Source organism: Haemorhous mexicanus, chromosome 11 (assembly GCF_027477595.1).
Source record: "Haemorhous mexicanus isolate bHaeMex1 chromosome 11, bHaeMex1.pri, whole genome shotgun sequence".
NCBI classification, from domain to species: Eukaryota; Metazoa; Chordata; class Aves; order Passeriformes; family Fringillidae; genus Haemorhous; species Haemorhous mexicanus.
The window spans coordinates 9,732,308-9,750,726 of record NC_082351.1 but is presented as its reverse complement, the minus strand read 5'-3'; the positions used below and the strand labels follow the sequence as shown (position 1 = coordinate 9,750,726).

The following is an 18,419-nucleotide window of genomic DNA, read 5'->3' as shown; positions in this document are numbered from 1 at the left end:
TTTGCCTGGCTGGGCAGGAGACAGCAGGGCACAGCCTGTTTCAAATAGAAGGGGCAGCTGCAGGGAGCTGTGGCTGAACACCACACCCAGCCTGAGTGCTCAGGGCTTTTAAGATTCACACACAAATGTTCATGGACTCCACAGCAAACGAGCTGCAGAGTAAATGATAGGACTATGACGCTTTTCTTTATGGGAGTCCCATGTGGGAAAGGCCAAAATCTCACAGGAGCTAACTGCTTTGGCTTCCACTCCCCTGAGATCTTGAAGCAGAGGGGCTGCAAAAGAGTTACACCTGGTTGTAAGCTGAATGTGTGAATTAAGAGTTAATTGACACCTGGGCTATGAAACCTCAGGTGCCTGTGGGAAAGGGAGATGAGCTCTTGCCCTCTCAAGAGCTCCGTGCCCTCCCTATGATCCTTGGAGAATGGCAGGAAGCAGGTAGGAGCAGCAGGGAGTGAAAGGCTGCTTACCTGGGGGGGGTAAGGATATCTGGGATCAGCCCCCCTGGGACTGTGCAGGCTTGGGGGTCCAGGTGGAGAGGACGGTACCTAACCCTAACTTAACCACCCTAACCTGGGGATGATGATGGTTTGGGATCAAGCTGGAGGGTGGCTGGGGCACAGAACATGTTAAATAACCAGGAGTCCAGCTGTGCTATGGTGGGCTAGCAGCTCTGGGCCAGGGGTTACCTTGCATTAGGCTTTTGGTGCCTTGTGCCAGCGTGTGCCCCAACAACAGTGGTCTGTGGTGAGTCCACACTCACATCCCCCATCCCAGCTGCTGGCAGCAGGCCAGGTTGCAGTGCAAGGGGTGTGTTCCAAAATAAAAGGGTGCAAAGCATCAGGGATGCCAGAGCTGTGGGTTTGGTGGTGTCAGCAATGCCATGGTAAGAGCAGAAGGCCCTGCAGCTCCTCCCAGCAATGGGGCACACGGGAACACGTGCTCCTGCTTGCACTTGGAATGGTGTAGCTGCTCCTGTAGCACCTGGGGTTTCTCCTTTGTATAAAGAGGTTGGGAAATGGAGGGGAGGGGGGTGGGTGGTGGTGTGTGTGAGTTTAGGGCTATGCAACATTTAACTAGATGAATTGTTTTGGCCCAGACAAATGTTAGCCATGGCTTTATGGCTGCATTCCTTCTTCCTCACTCTGCCCATGCCATTGTCTGACCTTAAACATATTTTACTGATTACTTCCTCTGTTATTTTTTCCGGGAACCAAACTAAAGTTTGCATAACTTATCCCTACTTATACAACCCCCCCATTCAATTTTTATTTGCTGGGAAACAATATGTGTTTGTTTTTTCTTTCTTTGTCCTTTCCATTGGGGAGAATTTATCTTTTCAATGTGCCATTGGATTTGTCTTTCTTTTGCAGTTAAGTGATGGACATCTGCTGGCCTCTTGCTGTGCCCTGGTTCTGCTTTCACACTCTTGCTTGCCAACAGCAGTGCTAAAGGTAATTTGTCACAGCTGATGTTAAAGGTGTGGAGGCACTGGCTGCCACGTGCTGAGGTTATTCGTGTTCCTGTCATTTCAAAGGTTGCCAACTTTGAATCCTGGGGTTTGGTTCTCTCCTGCGAATAATTTGGGGGAACTCTGGAGATTTTTTGATAGCTGGTACCTTTCTATGTCTTATTTCTCCTCCTTGGTAGAACAAAGTTTTGAGTCGCTGTTATAAAAACTAGGGAGAAAAACTGGGCTTATGAACTGGTTTGTAAAATGGACTGGGCCAATTCTGAAGGCTTTCAGTGAAAAAAACTAGAAATCCAAGTGACCTGGTACTGTCAGAATATGGCCATATGTGAGTCAACATGTTGTGTTATCTCCCACACACACTGATTGCTTACAGCTGTTCCCTGATTGTTACCAGAGTTTGCAATGACGTTGGCATGTCATGGTGCTGGGGACAAAGTCCTTGGGAGAGGCTGATGGAGGAGCTGTGGTTGTTATTTTATGTTTCCAGTTAATGCAGTAATATAACCTAAAAGAGAATGGAAAGAGCTCTATAACAGATGCATATGCATTGAGTTTTGGGCCACAGATGATTCATGGCAAGGCCAGGCAGGTCACATCCTCCCTTCTATAGAACACCTGCACATGGCAGAGGCAGCAGCAGCCCCTTGGCTGGCTGGCAGAGGGTTTTTCAGAGCAGCTTGACTGCTTGGAAAGTCAAATGTTTTATAAAACTCTTCTGAGAATGGCAGGGTGCTTCAGTACATGCTTAAACAACTGGTGACTTCCAGCTGATGATTTTGCTTTCATTTGGGATTCTATCTCCACCCCACATGGCTATTTGTGATACTTTAACAGATCCCCAGTGGGAGAGAGACTCGCAGCACACACGTGAGTGGGCCAGCAGGGGGAAGTGCCAGGTTGGCTCCTTACAGCCACAAGAGTCCCTGGAGAGAGTGGCTGTTCAGAAGCAGCAAAAGCCACTATAGCAGTCCCTGGACGTGCCTGCACCTGCAAGGAGCAGTTCAGTGCTCTGCCTGACTTCATGCCAATACTGACCTCTGAGTACACGTGCTTACCTAGAGAATTGACTTGCCCCTGTTCAAAGCAGGCCTTTGCTATTTACCAAAGCATTAAATAAGATGGGCCTGTTACACCCAATTGCTAAGGTTTCAGAAGGGTTGCAAAGGCAGTACTGATGCCACCCCACAATGACTTCTCTCAGAGACCTGAACTATTCTATTGTTTGCTGCCAGTTTTTACAGCAGCTCATGCAGACACAGGCAGCCAGAGCCCACCTGCAATGGTGAACACGCCTTCCTTTTCCAGCCCCTGCCACACCACCACCTTGGTTTTCTGTCAGGTAGTCAGAAGATACCACTTAATTAATGCCATTAGCACCTTCTCCCTCAGTGTAGTGAATGCCTCAGTGTAGTGAATGTAGGGGAATGGTTGTGCACAAATTACAAAGGAAGAAGAGGGTAGCAGAAGGAGACAGCATCTAGAAGAATCCATTCTAACTGCCTGCCTCCTGAAACATGGGTGCAAGCTGCTTATATGCAGCACTTCTCAAGGTGCTTAAGTATTAGTGGGCAGGTAGAACTCTACCTACAGGTTTTCAAAGGCGTTCAGGAAGATGGCCCAGAGAAGCTGTTTTCTCTTTTCATAATAAATAACCCCCGTGCAGGAAACGCTACTGCAGTTCTTTGGGCATTGTCATTGGACAGGCAGTTCAGCTGAGGGGCATGAAGCTGTAGAGCACTGTTTTATCCCATCAAATGCCATCCCAGCCCCTGAGACATCAGTTCCAGTTATGGAATGGACACAGAAGCACACAAACACAACAGGGCATCATGGCTCTTGAAATTTATTTTCAGAGCGTAGTGCTTCAACTACAATTAAAATACTTGAGCAATTAAAAAAATGCCACTGACTCCATACTAGGGCTGGACAGCAACTAACACTGTTACTCTCATGCACTGACAGATACTAGTTTGCTCATGCCACTGAAGTAGGCTCGTTCTCTTTCGCTCATCACTTCAAAATGCAGGGGTCGTCTACAGAAGTTGCATTCCGCTGAGGAGTGTGGTTTCAGCTCCAGACCAACATCCTTCCACGTAGCCAGCAGTTTTTCTGTTAAAAAAAGTTTATCAAGATCAAAGCTTAAGACTGGATTACTTTAGAGAAGCAGGAGAAGTTTCAGCGTATTTATTCTCCTAACCAAGTGAGCAGGGATAATAGGATTTCACTCTGACACAATCTACCTTTTAAAACAACTGGGCTGCAACTAAGTCTCAGCTTCCTCCTATCACCTCTCCTTACAGGATCAAGCAAGATCTACTGTCTCTGAACAGATCCATGTTTAAGACAAGTTAACAACTCAGCTGAGGACAGCTGAGTTTGGAATCCATATAACATGTGAAGATTGATTTAGACAATGCATGAGCAGAGCCCTAGCTGGGGATAGGTCTGCAATGGCCTTGCAACCTCTGCTCCAAGTCACAGCGCACTGGCCTTCACATCTCACACTCCAAGCAGGGAAACGTGCAGGATGTGCTGCAGCAAAGGAAACACACAGCCCAGGTCATGACATCTAAAACTGAAGTGCTTCCCAGTCTCATCTTCAGTACAAAGACGGCACAGACAGGCAGGATCTGCACGGCACTGATGCAGGAGTCCACTCACCGATAAAATAACTCATCATCTGGGGGGTGTGGTGAGGTGTAGGGGCAATTCGGAGCAGCTCCTCTCCACGGGGAACTGTTGGGTAGTTGATGGCTTGGACATAGATGCTGTGCTGGCTCATCAGCTTGTCACAGATCTCTGTATTTTTAGCAGCATCTGCAACCTGAAGTTCAAAATTTTAAGTTACAGGAGCAACCAAAAGAATGAGAGTTGGTAAAACTGTCAGCCCAACTTAACAAGTCATAAGAATCCAAGAGGGCTGGTAGGTCAGAAAGAAAGACTAAAAGTCGGTATTGCAGAGCACTCTGGGCATAAGAGCACCACTGCAGTCTAGGCAGGTACCTGTTTACCACCCAAATCTTTTTACTAGCTTGTCAGCAGTTTCCTTATTTTCTGTATACTGTTAGTGTATGAAACCCACAGTCTTTCTCCCTCTATTTTATATTTACACCAGACTTAAGCCAGACTCCTGGTACACCACCACTGAGCAACAGGGTGAATTTGAACTTGGTGAAGGCTGTACCTAATACCTGATGGTACAGTGTGCTCATGGACAGCAAAATGGGTGCCACAGCCCTGCGTTAACAGCACCCCAAGTGCTCACCCTTATGGGAATGATGTGGCTGGGGCAGTGCACCACGGGCAGCCCTGCATCCATCAGCATCTGCCTCATGAGCTTGACGTTGCGCTGGTGCTGGCGGCGCAGCCCCTGGCCCTCGGCGCTCTTGAGCGTGCGCACGGACTCCAGGGCCCCTGCCAGCAGCATGGGCGGCAGCGACGTGGTGAAGATGAACCCGGCCGCGTACGAGCGAACCGTGTCTATCAGGGAACTCGTGCTGGAGATGTAGCCTCCCACACAGCCAAATGCTTTGCCTGAAGGAAAAAAAGTAAAAAGGTAACTGAGTGGATTTATTCTTTCCAACTATTGAAAAGCTCCAAGACTTCACATTATTCCACTTGGAAGAATGGGTTACTCTGACCACACATGTAATGTAGTCATGGCATGTTCCAGCCCCCCTCAGTAATCTTGTATTTACTCAGCACATAGTACAGCTTTGTTTTTAAGCCAGTCTATCTTGATAATGTGGATCTAGCTGCTGCACAGCAAGGACAGTTCATGCCTCTATCAAATACACAAGTTTTGATTTTGGGGAAGACCTTCCAAGCCAAATCATCAAGCAGGGACTTGAGCAGTGACCCCAAGTGATCAACACTAAGTCTCTCAGCAGATTTAAAATAATCTGTTTCAGAGATGCTAGAAATAGCCTGTGATCCTAAGGAGCACAGAAGGCCGTTACTGTGATTGTGTGGTTGATACCAGCCCTCCTTTCCAAATGTTTGGAGTGTAGAACACAGCCACAGACAGAAGTAGGGTGTCTGGTGAACACTTCTGTTCCTATTAGGCTGTAACCCAGGACTTGAAGTTCCAAAGGACATGAACTTTTCTAGTAAATTTTATTTATGTTTTGAAAGGTGTTTAAACAACCTTTCAAATTACAGCAGTAAACTTACTCCTGAGCCTGCCTTCTACTCAGATAATAGCAGTTGCTTCAGTACTTGCCAAATCTCTTTACATAACTCCCCATCTCAGGTTTCTAGATTAGGAGCACTCCATTTCACATAAAGGAACTAAGTCCTACTAAATATAGAGAACTGCTCTACTAGCATTCTCACCTGAATTTCTTCTTGAGTTGTATAACATGCCACTGGAGGACTTTTTGCTAGCTTGCTTAAAAGAAAACCCCATACAAAGCTACCATAACTATTTCTAAGGCAGCATAAGTAGCTTAACAGAAGCTTTTCAAACTGTGGGGCACACTTAAATCCCCTGGGCTTTCTGAAAAATCCTAGGCCCCAGCAGCCCTTAACAAGTTCATCTGACTAGACTGATTTTTAGCTAACCCACTTAATTTGGCTGCTCAGCAGCTTTGCTGCCTCAGCTCCTGCAGGAGTGCCAGGCTGTGCATACCCAGCGTTCCAGAGATGATGTCCATCTTGTGCATGACTCCATCCCGGTCTCCTATCCCGCCTCCTCGGGCTCCGTACAGCCCCACAGCGTGCACTTCATCCACAAAGGTGATGGCCCCATGCTCGTGGGCCACATCACACAGCTCTTCCAGGGGACAAACAGCACCTAGGAACCAAAGCAGTGACTGGCAGTTTAGGATTTGCTGTATGGCTGGATAAACCCCAGAAGTACCCCTAGACAACCCCTACAGCATTGTACACTTTGAGACTAAAGCAGATGATTTTGAGGACTAATTGCACCAGAAGCAGAGAGGAAGCTTTGATATCAACTTACCATCCATTGAGTGAACAGTTTCAAATGCAACAATTTTAGGGGTGGATGGATCAGACTTTTTCAATAGCTCTCGAAGATGGTTGACATCATTATGGCGAAATATATGTTTTGGCACCCTGCTGTTACAGATCCCCTGGATCATGGAGGCGTGGTTTCCAGAATCAGAGTAGATCTCACAACCTGAGGAAACAGGTTACAGCCCAGTTACATTTTAAGTATAGAAAGCATTAACTGATTCCTAGCATTGCATTATGTATGGGAAGAGGTCAGGAAACAAGGCTTGTTCTTGAAAGTAATAGTCTTGATCAAAAAAGCAAGTTACAGATCATGAAACAAGAGTAATATCTGAGGTTTATTTTAGGCATTCAAACTAGCACAAATGACAGCTTGAGAAAACAGTTAATCTAACTCTCCTAACTTCTGGGGAAGACATTAAATTGCTGCAGTCTCATTTTCAGGTAGAGTTTAAACACAAGTAGAGAAGACTCAGCTTGTCTAACCCCTCCAGCAGATCCCAGCTCATAGATCTCAATATCTCAGTAGGTTGACACATAGGTAATTTGCACTGAACATAACTTGAATATGGTTTTAAAACCAGCAAACCACACTCTGCCCCATGGATTAGGGTGAATCCTCACATTTGCAAAACATACTCCCAACAGCTTGGGGCAAGGCTGTGTTTTTGTGGCAACACAGGTGCAGTTTGAGATCTCACCTGGCAACATTTTAGCTAGAGTGAAGAGAGTGGAGTCATTGGCTACAAAGCAAGATGAGAACAACAGTGCTGCATCTTTTCCATGAAGATCAGCTAGTTCTTTTTCCAAGTCGACATGAAATTTACTTGTTCCTGATATGTTTCTGGTACCTCCTGCTCCAGCACCATGTTGTTTCAGTGTTTCCCTAAAGAGAGCCCAAGAAAGGCATTAGCATTGCTATGGGACACACAGAAGAGTAAAGGATCATTGCTGAAAACATTCTGCTACATAATCCGGACTTTTCTAAAGAAGAAATGGCAGCAAAAAGCAGTTGTTGGGTCTTTGAGCAACCTGCACACTCAGGAGTCCAGCAAGGTCAGATATCAGTGACCAAGCACAGCTGCAATATAGCATCCAGTTTATCTGGTAGCATTTGGGGCTTTTAAGGAAGATTCAAGGAGCACAATCAGTGACCAATACACAGTGCAGCGCTGGATCTGAGCTCTAAGTGACCACTCAAGAAACGAGTGTAACCTTAACTGCACAGCAAGAATCACATCAGAAGCAACTTATGTCCCACAGTACAGAAATCAGTTTTTCAGAAGCCTTCTCGCAAAATACAGCCTGAAAACCCCTCTTAAGAACACAGCAGCACTCACATAACTGCTCCACAGACACGAGGGTGGCGGCTCATGCCCAGGTAATCATTGCTGCACCAGACAGACACCTCCTTCTTGGTGATCAGGGAGTCGGTGTAGTCGTCTGCCATGGGGAAGATCTGTGCCTTGCGGTTCACGGTCTTGAACACTCGGTAGGTGTGATCCTTCTTCTTCTCATCTATCTTCTTCTCAAAGAACTGATCATACTGGAAGGTGGATACAGCTGAAAGGAGACAAGAGACTTCAGCACACAGGAAATAATCACAACAGACCAGGCCTCTGGGGGTTTTGCCAGACATTCTTACATTTTGGCAAGTTATCCTGAAGCAGATGAGAGACGCTTTCCGGCTTTTGCTTCAGCATAATATCCTTAAACTTCTCAAGCAAGCCACTCTGCTCTGCTCCCTCAGCCTCAATCTTTCTCACTGTGGAAGTACTTGGTATTTTGGCAAATTCTGTACCTACAGATATTGTAATAAATTCCAGTGAGTTTGTTTGGTTTGAAACAGAGTGAAGTAAGTTGAATTCAGCAAAGCAAGCATTTTAAGTAAAACCAACATTTCAATCTTTAGGAAGTACATGCCCCAAACCCCATGTCGATCCCGCTAGGATGAACTATTTTATTTGCTTACAAATTTGCCTTTGACAAGACAGAAGGATTAGCCTTGCTAATCAATCACAGTACAACAGGCAATTTCCTTATACCGTATTTGGTTCACCATGACTCAGAGAATCACACTATACAGCTATTCAGCTGTACAGAGAACCACACTATTTAGCACTCATCTGAAAGGATTGGTACACACCTAACTGAAGGCAGAGTTCTAATCAGCTGCTTCCTTTTTGTTCTGTTAGCACAGATTTTATTTTTTTAATAACTATGCCACAGAAGGCAAGCAGGAAAGTAAAATAAGCCTTCTGAGACAAGTAGCAAGGCTTTACTGATACTGCTGAGAAATTCCTTCCTTTGGAGGACAGCCCTTCCACACTACCACTGCAAGCCAGCCAACACCCTTTAGCTCCATAAACACAAAAAACCACCCCAAAACCATTTGCCTGCTTTCAAGCTTGGATTTGTGCTGGTACTTGCCTGGTGTCTTGACACTTTGCTCCATCTTTGGATATAAAGCCTTTGTCTAAACCAGCACCCTGGCAAAGCTATCTACAGATCTAAGCATCTGCCTGGGTGCGAGTGTAACAGCTTGACTTACACATCTAGAGCCAGCCAGCACATCAAAATACAGCTCACGGTATTCCCACATCAGAATCACCCAGGGAAGCCTTGAAAAACGTCACAGGTATGTCATTAACACCTACATTCTCCAGCAGCTTTTCCCTGCAGTCTCCCATAATCCCAGCTGCATAATTTCAGTGGTGCCTGTCAGACTGGGCATGCTCCACATCCAAGTCAGGCACCAGAAGCTCTCAGGAGGAATCACTGCTTCAGTGCACAGAGAACGTACCTTTCCTGTCAGCCTGCACTTCCTGCACATCCTCCTGCAGTTCCAGGCTGGCTTTGCAGAAAACATTGCTCTTCTTGTGGTTCATCTGAGCTGCCAGGAATGGGCATTTGGTAGCTGTACTCTGGCTAGCACTGGCAGGTGGGTGGCCAGCAGGAAGCTGGGTTCCATCTACATTCTGCTGGGCCGCTTCTTTGACATTCTTGGCCTCTGAAATGCAGGCAAGAGAAGGAAAAACTTCAGCTTCATCATTTGAATACACTGACTTCAGTTTCTTGATCCATTACTTTTGTAATTAATTTGGCAAGATCCATTCAGAACTATTTAACTGAGCAGTCACATTTTATTTATACAAGCACAAAATGCCAGCAACACCCAAGGGACGCCTGAGTTAAGATGCTAGATCTAGCACTGTACCCTTTGAGGGGGAGAAATACCTCTCTTTCAATCCCAATGGGAATATTTAAGGAAAGACTGGCTATGGCATTAAGTGTCATGGTTTAATTGACATGGCAGTGTTCAGTCATAGGCTGGACTCCACCTCAGAGATCTTTTCTAACCTAACTGTGATTCTGTGACCTTCCTTCGAAGAGTTTCAGAGATTTTTCAGCCATGCAGCTTTCTCTGCTGCAAGCCTCAGCTCCTTCCCCAGCTTCTGCCTGGGGAAGAATTCCCCAAGGAATATTCCTGGGTGGCGTGAAGGGGCACCGTACCGTGAGAAACACCGCCCCGGGACCCAGGATCCCGAATCCCCACCCGGGGCTCGCCACAGGACGCCCCAACAGGCCGGTCCCTGATTCATACCACGGTCACAAATTTCCTTACCGCGGACATTTCAAGGATTAAGCAACCCCTGCCTCAGCGCTACCTATTCCAGAAGTTTCGCCCCGTGACATGCAATGTCTATGTTATTCCCCCCCCTCTCAGGGATCCTCGGCTCGCTCCCCGGCCGTACTCACCACGGCGGCCCGCGGGGGTCTCCTCCTCCGCCTGCTGCCCGCGGGCAGCGGACGTGGCGAGGGCGCGGGCGGCCGGCGGGGCCGCCTCCATCATGCGCGGGCAGTGCTGGGCGTACAGCAGCAGCGACGGCCCAGCCTTCTGCAGGAACGCCTGGGACACACGGGCCAGGAACGGGCAGCGCCGCACCACCGCCTCCATCCTCACTATCGGACGGGACACCGGAGGTGACAGCAAAGCGACACCGGCGACGGGAAGGCGACACCGCGGTGTGTTCCCGCACTGCCGCTTTTATAGACCCGGGGGCGCGGCGCAGGCGCGGTGGGGCTGCGCAGGCGCGGGGAGGGACCGGGGGCGGCGCCCGGCGGCTCTGGGGTGTTGTGGGGGGTGAGGGTCTGGAGGCAGTATGAGGGTATTGGGGGAGCTCTGCGGGTCCTGAGGGAATGGACGCGTCCCGAGAACAGGGAGAGACCTCCGGGGATCATGAGGGGTTGGAGGCGTCCCGAGGACAGGGAGAGACCTCCGGGATCGTGACGGGCTGAGTGCGTCCCGACCCCTAGAGGTTGTGAGGGCTGGAGGAGGTGTGGTCGCCATGGGGGAATAGGGGCGCTGTGAGGATGTGCGGGAGGCTGAGCCGCTCCCGCAGCGCTGTGAGGGTACGGAGGGGGCTTGGGTACTGTCGGGGTCTGTGAGGGGATGGGGCAGCCGGCCCTGAGAGGGGGCTGTGTGGGCATGGTCCGCACGGGAAGCGCTGCTCCGGGTTTCCCCAGAGTCCCAGGCTGTGCAGTGCTTGTTTCCCATAAGGTTTGGGCTCCCTCGCTCCCAGGACATGAGACTCGGGGTCACCCCAGCGCTCCCGTTCGTGGGGAGAGGCGAGCTCTGGGTCAGCTGGGCTGGGGGAAATCCAGCGCTGCTAGGACGCGTCTCGGTGTCTTGTTCCTAAATGCCCCTCTGACTCCCCGCGGAGCCCGTGCCCGGGGCTCAGGTGGTTGTGGTGGGATCCTGAACTCCTCTCACTTTTCCTACAGCTGATACTGATCTAACGGGTCCTCTGTAGGTGACGCTCAGACTTTCATCATTGCATTTTTGCCAGGTTTTGGAGGGAAGAACAACAGCAACATGTAAAATAGAACCCTTCATTCTCTGGTTTGCAATGGACTTTAAAGCTTGTTTGCTTACAAGAGTATTTGGTGGGGAGGATAATGGTAAAAGGAGTTTTCCTTATGTGTGTGGCCATTCAAACCACAGTAGTGCTACTTCCTGTGAGGACTGACTGCTCAAGTGTGGAAAGAATGGAGAAGGAAAAACGACAACACATTTTTTTCCCCCTCATCTTGTGAAATAATTTCACGGAAGACAGGATTTTGGTAGAGAGCCAAGAGCTGTCTTGGGTGCTTTGGGGCAGGAGTGGGTTTTGTAACAGGTGTGGAGTTTGGAGGAGAGCCTTCTTAAAGGTCACTCCTGGCTCTTGCCTTGCATGAAGTCACATTCTGTAGTTACTAGAAGGTGCTCATTTAGCATGACTAGAGAAGTACAAAGCCTGTATAGGACTGTGGCTGCTGAACACAAATTTGGCTTTAAAAAACAATTCTTTAGCATTTAGGTACTGCAGATTAATCTGGGGGACAACCAGCAAGGTATTTGCCTGACCCTCTTTTATTCACCACTGATTTTCTTTGAGGATGCTGCATGCAGTTTGTACACTTTGGGATCTGAGTAAGTTGGTCAGGAGGAAAACCTCATAATCAAATGTCAGATTTGATGTCAGCTCTAGTGTGTTACTAAGCTCTGAGGCAGGAAATGGGACAGAGTTCTGCCCTCATGTTCTACTTACAAAGCCCTGAAAAAGTTAGCTGGGGTTGTACAAGGCAGGGGGTGGGATTTGGGTTTTAGTAGGAGTGTTTTAAGCACAGTTCACTTCTTGCTTATTAGAAATTTAAGACACTGTTATATAAGAAGTCTCAATGCTCAGACCTTAACTCAGTATTTGTCAGTGTAATGCATAATTGGTGTCATTAAACCAGATATGTGCTAGTTTTAATTTGTTCTGTAGATAAATTATTAAAGTAGGGCAGTGGTATTTGACCTCAGCCTCTGTAGCAGTTATGATAGCAGGAGTCCTGGTCATTTGGTAATACCAGGATAGTGTTTTGAATTATTAGTTCAGTTGCTCATCAATAATTTATTTTTGTTTTTTTTTTTCTCCCACAACTGTGTTTTGGCTAGTGTTACATACCTCAAATATTTAGCAAAATAATAAGTTTAAAGACATCTGATCTGTGTTTAGATTACTGCTGTCCCTGTTTCCTGGAACATCAACATTTGACTCTCTACCCTGAAGTTTTGTATCACATCAGTTATTGTAAAGATTGAGGGAACATCACAGCATTCTAACTTGTGGATACCTGACAAGTGTCCTTAGAGCACAGTTCATGTGTCTGGGCCTGAGGGACCGCTCCTGTGCTCCTGGGGTTAATTGCAGTTTTAGCAGCAGAAATCACATCCCATAAGCTTGATTTATAGTATGTTGAGAGTATTTGTCTTTCTCCTCCTATTTTTCCCTTAACGTTTGTCCATGGTACTTAGCTCAGAGGGAACGTGTGTTTTTTTGTAAGAGGCACCAGAGAAAGGTGTTGTGCAAATGAGCACAAATCTGCTGCAAGAGGCTGCAGAGCTTGTCGGCCTGGACACCTGCCACAGCAGGTTAGATCCCTCAGAAATCTGCTAATCCTCCTTTATCCTGGTGATGGGAACAGCAGCATCTCGCCATGTTGTAGGGCTGAGGGATGAAGTACGTTAGTCTGCTTGATTGCTGGAATGCAGAGACTGGTGGGCTTGTGTTCAGCAGTGCATGTGAAGCCTGAAGAGCATCTGCTTTTTACACAAACATCATTCAAGGCTGGCAGCTGAGACACTGCGACCTTGGCTACGATATGAAGATCTCCAAATGGAGCAGAACTCTCAGCTTTCCTGTCAGACTCCCCTCCAATCTGTGCTGTTCATCACACACTCCAACAACACTTCTTTTAAGGCTTGATTTTGGTGAATTTATTTAACCTTGTACATGACAGGAATTGCGCAGAACGGCGGAACGACGTTAACTTGACCCTCATCTTGGAGGGTGCTGAAGGAACTGTCCTTGTCAGTGCACAGAGCTGGCTGGAACTCTGGGAGCCACAGAGCAGGGAAAAGACAGGAAAAGGGTGTCTTGTCAACTGCTCTGCCAGTGTCCTTTCTCCCTCTGGAAATACTGGCTTACGTGTTGAAGGTGAAGTAAATACTAATAAAGCTGCCGTTAATTAAAATTTCTTAGGGCTTCAGTGGATTAATTAAATGGTGTTTAAGGATGTTAATTGTGGCAGTGTATTACTGCCATCCTACAGGGCTCAGGAGAAATAAGTGCTGTTTGCCACACTGCAGGAGGAGCACAGTGTGCAGCAGGGCCAGTGACAGCCCAGGAGGAAACAGGGGGCCCATCCTGAGAGAGAAGAAGCAGGCTTAGATTGGAGAGAGGCAGCAGGTACAGCAGGCAGGGGAGAAGGAATGGCTGCTTGGCACTACTGAAAGGGCAGGAGAACATGTAATAAAGGAGGAAAAGGTTTAAGCAGAGTGGGTAGCACTGGTGTGAGAACAAATTTATGCAGCTGGCCCTGACAAAATGTAGCTCAGAAGGTGAGTATTTCCTTACTCAACCTATGTTTTGGAGCAGCCTTTACAGCTGGTACCTGAGACCAGATGGATTGAGCAGAGGAAGCTCAATCTGGCTGAAAGGCCCTTGTGTTGCAGTGGCGGAGGAAGAGAAGACTCTCAGCTATCCGGAGTCTCTGCTGATTTTAGTTTCCTAAAGTCCATTCTGTTCTGATGATTTATCAATTTCTTAGCTCAATAAAAGTTAAGGGAAAACAAGGTTCAATTCCAGCAGTTTGGGTGGTGGGTGAGAAGCCACAGAAAGTGCTTCCCACAGAGAAATTGAAATGGGGAAAAATCCCCTGCCACAAGATCAAGTTTATGTCTGCAGATGCCCCTGAAGAGTTGCTGGTGAAGATGGTCTCTTTCCATGTTGCTGGTTTACCATGTAGGGTCAGGTGTAAGTTATATTGAATACTTCCCTCCCATCCCTCTTCTCTCAAGCATGTTTGCCCCAGTATTCCTGGAAACAGAATTTGGTTTGTGGTAGGTTTGTGGCATTCATCTGCCCTTGCATTTGTCTGCAGGTACCTCTTTTAATAGAATTTTCATGAAATTTATGCTTTGAAGAGAGCATTTACATACTTAGCAGAAAAGCAAGGGTCAGAGCCCTTCTGCATTCAGCCTGTTCAAATGAAAGGCTGTAACTGCACCATAATTAGCAACATCTAATCCCTTTTGCCCACTTCTGAAGTCAGGACTGTGCTTTTTCCCATCCTGTCAGTGTCAGCGAGGGCAAGCCAGAAAAACAATTCCCCCTCCCCATGCACAAACCCTTGTCTATATTGAGATCTGAATTTTCTGAGGGAGTGGGTGTGAGCCTGACATCTGGATTTAATCCAGACTCAGATTCCAGGCTTCATCTGAGAACTTCCACTTCTGGTCCTGAGACCAGCAGTTCTTAGAGAGGATTTAGTTTATTTACCTTTTAAGGCAAAATTGGGAGGTTTGTTAAAGCAGCTGCGTAGTGGCAGTTCTTCCAATGGTGAATTTCTTTAATGCGTTTCCTGATTTGGAGCCAGTGTCTTCTTTACATGACAGAACAGGAAATCTCATTCCTTTCTAGGACCCTCTAAGCAGCAGACTTTGAGCAAGCTGGAGGAGCTGCTGGATGCTGAGGCTCGTGTTGCAGAGTGGCTGAACAGCACCCCTGTCTCGCTGACACAGGCCAGGCAAGATCTGTACCCATCTCATACAAACAAATGTGAGTTGTTTTGTTCCCTACTCTAATGGATCTCCTCAAATTCACAAGGCTGTTGGGTCAGGACACTTTTCCTGTCTGCCAGGCCCCAGGAGCTGCCCACTGCTGCGGAGGAGTTTGGTTTCCTGGCAAAGTCCCATCACAGGGGGGTGAGTCAGGCTCAGTCCGGGCAGTGGAAGCTGTTGCCACCCTCGTACAAGGTACCTTGCTGTCCCACTGAAGGGCACCACCCCACACTACTGCTGCAGTCCACAGCCCAGCTGATTAACACATCCACCAGTGGCTTATCCTAAGTCCAGAATATCTCCCTGATGTCTCTCCAGTTGCTTCAGATGTGGAAAATCTCATGATAATTTTTTTTTCATCTTTGATTGTTGAGTTTGTCTTGCTTTATGCAGCAAAGCATAGCAGGAAATGATACACTAATCCTTCCAGCTACTGTGTGCTTTGCTGCACTTGCCATGACTTGCCTCCACACCCTCATTTCCTCCTCTCTCACACAGTTTTCCTTCTTCTCTTAGAAAGAACCAGTAGACCCCAACCAGTATACTTTTAGTTATGGTTATTGAAGTTATTCAGCCTGTCATTTTTCTTGCATATCTCAGCCCTCACTTCTCCTCATTAGGTACTCAGAGACAGCACCTTCTACATCCAGTTTAGAAACTTGAAGTCTACTCAACAGAGAGCAGAAATACCTTTAAAAATGTGAATTCAAGTGCTTCCTATATTGAAGGTCTGAAAGGGTGGGGAAAGGACTTGGAGTTTTAGTCAGAGCTCTTTATAGAAATAGAATGGAGTTTTCCAGAAAGTATTTAAATAGATGGTCTGCTTCTCTATAGGAAGGACAGCTGGCAGAGAAGTGTGTCTCTCTCTTTGAATTTAAATGCTTTAGGCCCAGAAAGACACTCAAGAAAGACACTCATGCTTATGTAGTAAAGCATCTTGCTATACCTAGTATCTCTAGTGAGAGCCCCGAGTGTTGCTCATACCTATGCTGCTGTGGGCTTTGGCAGGCAGGTGGAAGTCAAAGCAGAAGGGGAATTGTCCAAGTCCTTGAAAACAAGAAATCAACCCATAGCAGTGAAAAATGCTGTGCTGGAACCTATGGGCTCTCTCCCTTAAAGCAATGTCAGTGTTGGGAGTTTTCTGTCAAGAAGATTGCTAGAAAGCAAGGAGCCTACCTTGTTCTCTCCCTCTTGTCCTCTAAAAATATTCTGGTGTTGGCTGGGATAGAGTTAGTGCTCTTCATAGCAGCTAGTATAGTCTGTGGTTTGGATTTCTGGTGAAAACAGCAATGATAACAGAGGGACATTTCAGTCATTGCTGAACAGTGCTTGTGCAGTGTCAAGGGCTTTTCTGTTTCTCACACTGGCCTGCCAGCAAGTAGGCTGGGGGCACACAAGAAGTTGGGAGGGACAACCCCAACTGAGCAGAGGGATATTCCACACCATATGATATCAAAATCAGCAGTTAAACTGGAAGGGTAGAGGTTGGTTGGGGCTGTCATACCTCAGGGACTAGCAGGACATCAGTCACTTGATGGTAAGCAATTGTTTTCTTTGGCATCATTTGTTTTCTCTATGTCACTTTTGTCCCCTTTTTTACTTATTAAACTGATTTTAACTTGTGTAAAAACCCACAAGTTTTTACACTTTCACCCTTCTGATTATCTCCCCCATTTGAGAGAAGGGGAGGACTGAGTATGGGCTGTGTATGGATTTGGTGCCTACTGGTGTTAAATCATAACCAAAAATCATCTCTCTGACTTGTCGACCTGTCCCATGGGCCTGCCATGGACCCCTGAGAAGGCAGTAGCATAATAAAACTGCCCTCACTTCTTTCCAGTCACCACAGACTCACATTGATACAGCAAGTAAAATCCTTTGTATAAATTGATGTCCTTTTTTTTGTCAAAATGAAGATTCCCTGACTGGACAGTTTTTAATCAGTACTATTTCCTGCAGCCTTTATATGCTGCCTTTCTGTTCCCAGGTGTAGCAATACAAGTAAGATTGCCTTTTCAGCCTGGGAATAGGGGTAAAGGCATCCAGTGAAGTCCTAATAGTCACAGTACACCTACTAGTAAGGCTCGTTGTTGTGGTTTGATTCAGCAAAGTTTGTTCTTCTTTTACACATCTGGTAATATAATTTCTTTTGCAAAGATCAGTGAAATTCAGTGATGTAAGGAGAAGCATTTCAGAATGAAATACCTGCTGATGACGTGAGAAGGTGGGAGAAAATCCTGCTCCTGACTAGAGCCAAGCTGGGTGTTTCTGTGTAGGTGTTATCCCATGAATGAGTACCCAGTGAGGCAACAGAACTCTGTCAGCTGGGTGGCTTTTCTCCTTATCCAGTCATTTCATAGCATTAGATATTGCTGGCTGTGAGACAGTTTAAAGAACTGTCTTGGAGAAGGCAAGCAGTAACAGAGTAAAATATAAAGCAGTTTTGATCTTTCATTGTTTCCATCAATGACCAGGGAAAATTTATAGTTTTAGAATTAGTTGTCATAGTTAATATTGAATGCTATAGTTATACAGTCAGAATTAGCTCCTTGCAAGAAATAGTCCAAAGGGTTGAGGCAAAATGGCCAAGCAGTAGAGCAGAAGGATGCCTGACATTTAAGTAGAGGTTTTCCAGACATGAAAATAGCTTCAAAGTGTGTGGTAACAGGGGGTATAAAACTTCACAGAGCCAAACTCTCCTGTAAGTGGAACACCACAGCCTGTGTATACACCAGAAAGGTGGAAGAATGAGTTTACAGCCTTCTTAGGGTCCAGCTCCAAATACTTATACCTCCCAATGTGCATTCTGCCCATGGTGTTTGCTGTGCTGTTTTGCAATAGCTCTTGTTGCTTAACCTGTGAGATGCAAGACATGCTATTCCTCCTTATGCACTGAAGATTACAGCTAGAGGGTGGTGATAAGGGTATTGAAATGAGAAGAGTGTCAGCCATAGGGAAGAAGGGGCCTTGTGCTGAAATATTAAGGGAGGAAATTAGCACACTCTATCTCCAAATCTGAACTTGAAAGCTGCAGATCAGAGAAACTCTGTGACGTATTGAGATTATTGGAGTATGCAAAGCTTCCATTCCTTGTTTGCTTTGGTACTGAACTCTCCCAGAAGCTGCCAAGTGCTCTGTGTGCCCTGTCTTACAAACAGCCTCAGTCATCCAAAGCTCTGACTCCACTTCAAGGCTCCCCGGCCGCTCTGCCTGCCAAGCAGCACAGGCGGTACCAGGAGCAGTGAGGATGCCAGGACAGCTGGACTGGGAGGTTTCTTGGGGTACTGTGACCCTGCTGGCAGCCTTGTCTGCATTGGT

At 46.8% G+C, this 18,419-nt stretch overlaps 1 protein-coding gene across 1 annotated transcript; it reads right to left on the bottom strand.

Annotated features, from left to right (window-relative positions):
• Positions 1 to 3,301: 3,301 nt before the first annotated feature.
• Positions 3,302 to 10,492, bottom strand: ALAS1 (5'-aminolevulinate synthase 1). The gene is made up of 10 exons (XM_059856325.1): positions 10,211 to 10,492; positions 9,255 to 9,461; positions 8,097 to 8,252; positions 7,792 to 8,014; positions 7,153 to 7,337; positions 6,438 to 6,617; positions 6,105 to 6,269; positions 4,740 to 5,008; positions 4,136 to 4,298; positions 3,302 to 3,583 (listed from the first exon to the last, which is right to left on the bottom strand). Exons 1-10 carry the CDS (start codon positions 10,407 to 10,409, stop codon positions 3,423 to 3,425), a joined length of 1,908 nt encoding a protein of 635 aa, XP_059712308.1. The 5' UTR covers positions 10,410 to 10,492; the 3' UTR covers positions 3,302 to 3,422.
• Between the last annotated feature and the right edge of the window lie 7,927 nt (positions 10,493 to 18,419).